Here is a 9808-nt window from a genome sequence, read left to right as displayed (position 1 = left end):
ATGATAATAGCACCTCAAAACAGTGGAGAAAGGATAAATTTTCAAATAATTTTTTTCAAACAACTGGATAGTTACATGGAAAAAAGAAAACTGGATCTTTTCCTCCTGTGAGATACGATCAACACTTCAATGAATCATAATTGCAAATGAATGAAAAAAAAACATACAGGTACTAGAAGAAAACATAGTGAAGTCCTTTATAACTGGAAGAAGTATTTAAAATATATACAACCATTATTTTGTATTTTGTCCTATCAAATACAGCAATTTTAAATTTACTTGCCTCTGTACTTTGAATAAAAATAGAACTCAAAATCCAGAAATAATAAAATTGAAAATTGATAAGTTTAAACAACGTAAATGAAAAAAAGGAAAGGAGAAAAGGAAAGAACAAAGAAAAGAAGAAAATGAAACCTTTTGCATGGTAATAAATTTCTTAGGAAAATCAAAATACAAATGATAAATTTGAGAAAATTTACACATTATAAACTAGACCAACAGATGATGTCTCCAATATATAAAGAATATAAATACCAATAAGAAAATTATTTCTGAAATCCAAAATATGAAGAAACATGCTATGGGAAAATGGACACAAAATATGAATAAACATTTCAGAAAAATAGAAATGCAAATAGCCCTTAAATATATGAAAATATATTCAACCTTTGCATCAGTCAGGAGACAGAAAACCACACAGTAATTCTATCACATAAAATTTAATATAAAGACTTACTACTTGGCAACAGAGGGTTAATTATCAAATGATCAAGAAAAGTCCAAAGCACACAGGAGGAATAGATACCGGGAGTGCTTCTACCTCTGGCACTGAGGCAGAATACCAAAGTAGGAACATGCTTGGAAAAGGACCCCACCTCCTAGGCTCTTTTAGACATGGTTGTACTCAGTGCGGCTGTGGCTTGCCCCTATAGGGCAGAGACATTCCCTGGCCAGATCTGCCAAAGAAGAAAGCACTCCGTAGTGTTCCACTGAAACTCACTGGTTAGCCCCCCCACCCTGGGGTGCCAGGAAGACTTGCTAGAAAACCACCTCTGGGATGCTGATGAAATGTGACGGGAAGCTACTTGTGGGAGTGCTGGTCAACCTTTATGAAGGGTGAGCACCAGTGGGTACTGCACATGCTGCTGGCTACCACAAACCATTGAGCCACAAGGAAACAGCACACTAGTATTGGAAACGAAGCCTTTTCCTCCTGCAATGTCCCTCTAGTGTTCTCCACTGACTAGTGTAATATTATCCAGCTGGAAAAGGGGAAATGCTAACAGTGTCCATGTCCAGTATCACTAAAGCAAAGCAGAGATGGATGGATTTGGAGCTGAGAGTTCAAAAATTTACAACTGGTATATTATTCTCAATGAGAAAAAATACAAATTATGACTACCTTCAGAGAATACTTTCCAAATTTTAGATTGACCTATACATATATATATATGTATATATATACACACATATATATATACATACATAGAGAGAGAGAGAGAGAACAGATAGGTAAATTTAGATGAGAAATACAGATATTTGACAACCAACTTTATTGAAAAGACTGTGGGAAAATAAGAATTTGTACATTGCTGGAGGTAAATTGGAATATTTAGCAAATTGCATATTTAAATTTCCTTTTGACTCAACAATCCCACTTCTAGGAACCCACACAGGTGATGTACTGGTCAATGTAGGAAAAAGCACATGCATGAGGCTATTTATTATCGTGTTTTTTCTTCTATTAACAAAAGATCAGAACCAACTCAAATGTCTAACAATGGGATAATTTATAAATAAACAACAGTAATCCACACAATGGATTATTATGCAGCTGGAGAAATGAGAGAAAAATATTTATTTCAAGTCAAAGTTTGACTTGAAAACAAATATTATAAAAGAACATTTCAATGTTAATAGGAATTAACTTTTCATCATAAAATGAGACTTAAGAATAAAATAAAAGAAGTTGGATTGAAAATACAAGATCCAACTATATGCTGTCCACAGGAGTCCACCTTAGGTTTAAGGACCCACAAAGCCTGAAAGTGAAGGAATGGAGAAAGATATGACAATGGTTCTTTTTATTAAATTCTTTGATTTTATTTTTGAATCTCTTTTTTTTGAGGAGGAAAATTTCTCTTAGATCATATATCATTTCCAAATTAACTGTTTTTTTTAAATTGTTTAGGTAGTGAGATTTTACAATTGCCCATTTTCCTTTGTCTTTATACAATGGGAAGCTGACACAAAGCTGCATACTATCTCTTGAAATTAAAAAAAAAAAACAAAAACATAAAGCATGTATTTTGTTTTTTTACTACCTTCATCCTGTTTTTAATATTTGAATCTTATCTTTCTTTCATCTTATTCTTCTTAAAATTATATACCAAGGGATAAAAGAAAAATTTGGTAAGTTACCCCAGATCTCTTCGTGGAATAGGAATCTTTGCCTTATGAAGGGCAGTCTTCTCAGGATTGTTATCAAAGGAGAATAAGCATGAACATTGTACTCAGATAGATGAGTGTTTCCACTCCGAATCTACCACTTCTAAGTTGTGTGCTCCAGGGAAATGTTAAACAACTCTCACTTACTGCCTTTATCTGTAAATCAGTGAGTCATTCAGTTCATCTGAAGCCAAAGCAATAATATTATCAGAAGATTCTATTGATGACACACGTGAAAGTGCCCTGCAGTGTCTCTAGCAAATAACTGTTCTCAAATAGTGATAGTTTCTTTTCCCTATTTAACAAACTATGATCTCAAAAAAAGTCAAATCTTATTAATTTGTTCTGTGACATATTCCTTACGTCAGATTAAGATAGTTTAAATACAGCCACCCCATATAACATGGAAAGAACAGGCTTCTTTGAAAAGACTTGCAGGCATCAGCAAACAGACCTTTCTAAATTACCATCAAAATCACACCTTATGGGCAGCTCTGAGCCAGCCTTGGTGGTCTAGTGGTTAAGATTCAGTGCTCTCACTGCCACAGCCTGGGCTTGTTTCCAGGTCTGGGAACCATAGCACTCATCTGTTGGTTGTCATGTTGTGGTGGCTGCATGTTGCTGTGATGCTGAAAGCTTTGCAACTGGTATTTCAAACACCAGCAGGGTCACCCATGTGTAGATAGGTTTCACCTTAGCTTCCAGACTAGACAGACTAGGAAGAAGGATCTGGCCACCCACTTGCAAAAAATTGGCCCTGCTAACCCTATGAACAGCAGTGGAGCATTGTGTGATATGGTGGTACAGAATGACCAGGCAGGATTCCACCCTGTGCTGCACACAGGGTTGCAAGGAGTCAAAATCAATTCCAGGCACTAACAAGAATGACAAGACAGCTTTGGGCTGTTAAAAAAAAGAAAAAATCCCTGTAGCACTTATGGTTGATTCAATCACCACAACTAGAGCGAATGAAAATTCTCTTGTGTTTCCTTGTTTATTATTAAGGCTTACGGAAGACAGAATGAAATTCCTTAGGGGATAACATTTCAGGAAATCTTTGGGTCTCCTATGAATTGCAGAAAGCATTTCATCATATTTCTTCTGAGGATTATTTGTGACTCTGAGATTTAAATACCTCTTGCACGAAGGACCAAAGGTGGGATGAGCAAGTAGCTCACAGACAATTATCAGAGTGATTCACTATCATTGCATTCTTCTCAGAATATCTGTTCAGTATAAGTCATCAAGACAAGAGGAGACTTTCGACCTCTCACCAACAGGTCAGGTTACAGGTCAGTATTTGGGACAGAAAGATAAAGAGATGTGACCTTTTGGGAGTGGAGCATTCCCCTGCCAAGTGCTCCTTTGAAAATGGCTTTGCTTGGCACTAGGTCCACACAATTTTTAAATTTAAAAAGAAGACATAAACTATGGGTTTGTGTTTTAGGTATCTCATAATAAGTCCAAAATCAGAAAATACTAGAATTGGAAATATACGTGTAGTTTGCATTCCCCACCCCATTCATTTCACAGATAAGGAAACTACAACTAATATAGAAACGAATGTTAATTAGTGCAAAAACCAAAACTACAGCCAGTATTCCAGACTCTTACTCTAGTATTCTATTCATATAAATGTGCAAAAGATGGTAATGCATGGAAATCTAAGATATATCTGGCCTGTATTTGCTTCTATAGTACGTTTGCTGGTCTTTTAAAAATATTTGTGTTTAGTAACTATAGAATATACTTATTTACTCACTATTCCACTATTTCCTCAGAAGTCAGATCTGCTGAATTTCAGCTACGTGAGACTAAAAAAAAAAACTATAAAGGTTTTCTTTTCCTTTTTCTTAATCAGCCCTTATTTTGAATTTTATAGCTTCATCTCTACGTGTTTTATCCTTTAATAGAAGTGCTGTAGAATTAAAACCACATCTTTCCTAAAGCTTGAGGCAATCCATGATAGATCACCCCTGTGGAATAAGCATTGAACCTTTTTTTCTCGGAGTTATGAGTGCACACTCATCTACTGAATTAAATCATCTACACTCAAAATTACCACATGCACGAGCACTAAGCACATGTCAGTCACTGAATTCAGCACTGTGTGTTTGTGTGTGTGTGTGTGTGTGTGCATAGATAGATAAATAGGTATACTAATTAATTTTTGGTGGAAAGTTACTAAGGTAAGTCTTAATCTCACTTAACAAATGAAAAACTGATTCCAAGAAGATAAGTAGTGTACTAGCAATCAACAGTAGTAAGTGGCAAGGCCTGAATTTGTTTGTACACTGTAAGAGAGAGCATGCAGGTGCTTTATGATTCGTGGAACATTTTCTCATATCCTTCCTCATTTAACTGGAACCTTGAATCTATAAGGGATGAGAGAATGACTTTCTAATCACATATTCTGAGTGCAATAAATTAGTCAGCACATACCCAGCTGTGGATCAGTCATGAATCCCTGTGCTGTATTCTTACAAGGGGTCTCATATTCCACTAAGTACTGTAGTCTGGTATCACCTCTGCATTTTCAATCTTGATGCCTGGGTCTGTTTCTTCATTTATAAAATTGTGAAATTGGACTAAATGACTCCTTCTGGTGTCCACAATAGTATTATTTACTCTCTCGCTAAAGTGCAATAACAGATGAAAAATGGAGGGATTATGGTAGATCTTTTATTTTTTTCTTCATGGTGAATTATTTTCAAATTCCTATGTGAAGAAGTTGAGGGACAAAATAATACAACACTATATATGAAATTGGCACTCCCAGATTCAATTGCTGATTCTGCAACTAACAAAATAACTGCGTGAGGTTTCAAGTCCCCTCAGCCAAAGTTCTCGTTTCTTCATTAACATATCCTATGAGATGACATAATCATTCAAATGTAGTGAGATGAACTGAACTGGGGTGGGGCAAATTGTTGTTTTTTAACAGATATTGAGGTATAACTGATGTGCAATAAATTGAGTAAATTTAAAGTTTAACCTTTGATATGTTTTAATATGTGTATAGACTCATGAAACTATCATCCCAATCAATCCGACACTGTCCAAAATTTCCTTATGCCCCTTGGTCATCTTTCCTTCCGGCTCTTCCTCACTCACACTTCTATCTAGGCCATCATTGATCGACTGTCTGTCACTATTGATTAACTTACATTTTCTAGATTTTTATAAAAGGAATCATATCAGGCATACCCTTTTTCATCTGGCTGTTTTCTCTCATCCTAATTATTTTTATTTCATTCATCATGTTGAATTTGTCAATAGTTTATTCCTTTTAATTGTAGAATAGTATTCCATTTTATGGCCATACTATAATTTGCTTGTCCTATCATCTATGGATGGGACTTTGGATTGTTCCCAGGTGTGTTTTGAGAATGATTGGATTGCGCTGGCCTGGTGGCGCAGCAGGTAAGTGCGCATGTTCTGCTTTGGTGACCCGGGGTTTGCCGGTTCAGATTCTGGGTGAAGTCATGGCACCGTGTGGCAAGCCATACTGTGGTAGGTGTCCCACATATAAAGTAGAGGAAGATGGGCACGGATGTTAGCTAAGGGCCAGTCTTCCTCAGGAAAAAGAGGAGGATTGGCAGCAGATGTTAGCTCAAGGCTAATCTTCCTCAGAAAATTTAAAAAGAAAAGAATGATTAGATCATAGGGTAGATATGTGTAGGTTTAATTCTATACCATCAAAGTGTTTTTCTAAGTTTTTTTACTGTTTTACATTACCATCAATAGTGATAAAAGTTCCAGTTCCTCCACTTCTTTGATAACACAGTATGGTCCATCTTTTTAAATTTTCTCCAATCTAACAGATGCGTAGTCATATCCCATTTGTCCCTAATACAAAAGATTTGAGTATTTTTCATGCATTTACTTGCTATTCATATATTTTCTTTGCTAATGTGTCTGTTCAAATCTCTGGCCCGTTGTTTTTGGATTGTTTTCTTTTTGAGTTTTACAATTCTTTACATATTATGGGTACGATATCTTTATGAGAAATGTATTTTTAAAATAAATTCTATACAGTTTGTCTTTTCATTCTCTGTTTACTAATTGACCTAATGTATGAAATGATGAACACATTCACAGCATATTAAAAGTGAGTTGAACAGGAGTAGATATAAGTACTTTATAAACTATAAACCCTTGGGCAGATATATAGTGTTGATTATTCATTGTTGGAGACCCTTCTTTGTTGCACTTGATTATATTCTAAGCAGAAATTGAAAGATGGGGGCACTACTTTCAAGTACCCTCGGGTTTCAGGTAACCTATTGTGAATGTCCACATCCCTGTGTGAGACACATTATACTACCCTGCTTCTTTGTCTTTCTTAATCAGTAAACTAATTGAAGTAGATATAGCCTGAGTTCTCACTTCCAGTTTAGGTAAAGGATGCTACTTATTCCAAAATTACTTTGTGTTTTGTTTTGGGTTAGTGTTGCCTACTTCCTTCTTAGAATTCTTCAATGGACCAGATATTCATCCAAACAAAGAGAAAAAAGTTTAACAAATGCATGCTTCCATGTGACTACAGAGTTGGGTAATGCTCTCTTTAGTCCCCTTGAGTGAGGGATCCTTGAATCTTAACTCTGAACTAAGCTATACAACAACCTGTCGGTAAGGCAATAGAATTCTCCAGACACAGCTATGTCTTCACCCTGATCATGTCCCATGCCAAACCACTGGGTGCTTCTAAAGATCAGGGAAACCAAAAGACTAATTCTGTGTCCATGTATGATAGGCAAGACAGGAAAAAGAAAGGCAGGCACAAAAATAAAGAGATCTAACCTCCATCAAATTACATATACATAAAAAACAATAAAGTGAAGTGGACTGTAGAGTCAGACAGACCCAGCTCTGCCACTTACTGACTGTTGACTTTGTTGAAGTTGCTTAATATCTAGTCTTGTTCTTTTCAGATATGAGAGGGAAATAATGGTGGTACCTACTTCATGGAGTTGTTGTGAGGATTAAATTATGTAATGTTTGTAAAGCACTCAACATGCTGACATATTGTTAACACTCAGTGACTCCTGGCTTTTTAAAAATTGTGATTATCTATTGCCTTTTTTAATATTACACACCCTGTGCTCCAAGTCTTTCATTTTCTGGATATGTGTGTGCATGATATGTTATACTTTGAGATCTCTGAGTCTTTCATTTTTCTTTGTGTGCCTGCCTGCACTGAGAGTTGATATTTATTCATTATGTGTGTTCATATTTGATTTGTTTTAGAAAGAAGTAAGGGGCACACAAAACTGCTCTTCTTTACTAGTTAATAAGACAGATAATCGCAAAGATCAGGTCAAAGATTTGGTACCATGTGATAAATGACCTCAGAACACCAAGGTCCTTGGAGAAGAAGAACTTACCATTCCCAAGACACTAACACTTTCTCCTATTTTTACAGGACACCTGGAGAGGACACATAATCATCACCTTCATCAAAGTCATTTGAGTCATCCCAGGGGTCATAGAATCTAATTCCTGGGAAGATTGTTAAGAATCACCCCAGCTAATAAAGCAAGTCCAGGAACACCTGATGGATAAAGAAAACCACTCAATTGTGACTGAGTTTATCTTTATGGGCGTTACTCAGGACCCTCAACTGCAAATCATCTTCTTCGGGGTCTTCCTTTTGGTCTACCTGATCAATGTAGTGGGGAATGTTGGTATGATTATCCTGATCATAACAGACACTCAGCTTCACACACCCATGTATTTTTTCCTCTCCAACCTCTCCTTTGTTGACCTGGGCTACTCTTCAGCCATTGCACCCAGGATGCTTGCTGACTTCCTAACAAAATACAAAGTTATCTCATTCTCCAGCTGTGCCACTCAGTTTGCTTTCTTTGTGGGTTTTGTGGATGCTGAGTGCTATGTCCTGGCTGCCATGGCCTATGACCGTTTTGTGGCCATCTGTCGACCCCTCCACTATAGCACTCTTATGTCTAAGTGAGTCTGCTTGGTTCTCATGCTGGGCTCTTACCTGGCTGGTCTGGTGAGTTTAGTTGCCCACACTTCCCTCACCTTTAGTTTGAGTTATTGTCGTTCCAATATCATCAACCACTTCTTCTGTGAAATCCCACCACTCTTGGCTCTCTCTTGCTCGGACACCTACATCAGTGAAATCTTGCTCTTTAGTCTGTGTGGTTTCATTGAATTCAGCACCATCCTCATCATCTTCATCTCATATGCCTTCATCCTTATTGCAATCATCAGAATGCGCTCAGCTGAAGGCCGCCTTAAGGCTTTCTCCACCTGTGGGTCTCACCTCACTGGCGTCACACTTTTCTATGGCACAGTCATGTTTATGTACCTACGACCAACATCCAGCTACTCCCTGGACCAGGACAAGTGGGCCTCTGTGTTCTATACTATTATCATCCCCATGTTGAATCCCTTGATCTATAGTTTACGGAACAAGGATGTGAAAGCTGCTTTCAAAAAACTTATTGGAAGAAAATCTCAATAATAACAAAAAATGAAAATATGTTATCACCACAGGTAAATGATACTGGTAGAAGGATGATGGCAGCAGAGAGAAAATGCAAATAAATTTCCAAAAAGGGCTGCCCAAATTATTATCTATTTGCTGAGTGAATCTTAATTCCTGATGAATTTTCTGTAACCATAAACTCTATGATCTAAAGGAAATAAAAATTATTATTTTTGAAAGACATTTATGTATTATAACAAGCGTATGTTATAATTAAAATAGGAATTGCTTTAGAATCAGGAAGATCTTTGAATCTCATTTTTATATCTCTAGTTGGTGACCTTGTTGCTAGAGGATTACTTTTTCTCTTTCTTAATTGATTGGTGTATCTAGACAATAATCAAAGCAGTTTAAATCTCATTAAGTTCTTACAACAATTATTAGAGATAGGCATTATCTTCATTTTAAAAATTATAAAAGTAAAGCTCAGACAGGTAAACAAACTTGTCAAAGTTAAGAGAGAATCAAAATTTGATCCAAGGGCTACTGTCCATTCTGACTAATGACAAACATTCAGGCTTGGAATATTTAGAAGGAAGTCATCATCCAGGCTTTGTTAATTTCTAGCTATGTGATCTTGGGCAAATTATTTGATGTCTGTAAGCCTCAGTTTCTTCATCTACTACATGGGAATAGCAATGCTTATGTTTTAGTATTTTTCTAAGGATAACTATAGTCTCTGTAAAGAATCTGTCAGATAAAAATAATTAATAAACATTATTTGATATTATTTTCCTTCATTTCTATGTTAACTCTCCGTAATTATGCTATCAGTGTGATGCAATAAAGTGAGGAAATTTTTTCCCATGTAGTTGGTGGTAGAGCATGCATATCAACTTATAATGG

The 9808-nt window shown here is 36.3% G+C and overlaps 1 protein-coding gene across 1 annotated transcript; it reads left to right on the top strand.

Annotated features, from left to right (window-relative positions):
* Positions 1-8005: 8005 nt before the first annotated feature.
* LOC103567087 (olfactory receptor 5AR1) lies at positions 8006-8938 on the top strand. Its single transcript, XM_008543696.2, is given in 1 exon segment — positions 8006-8938. A coding segment is annotated over 1 exon segment (933 nt).
* Positions 8939-9808: the final 870 nt, after the last annotated feature.

Source organism: Equus przewalskii, chromosome 11 (genome assembly GCF_037783145.1).
Source record: "Equus przewalskii isolate Varuska chromosome 11, EquPr2, whole genome shotgun sequence".
NCBI lineage: Eukaryota > Metazoa > Chordata > Mammalia > Perissodactyla > Equidae > Equus > Equus przewalskii.
The sequence above is the reverse complement of the archived record's forward strand: the minus strand, read 5'-3'. Positions and strand labels throughout refer to the sequence as shown.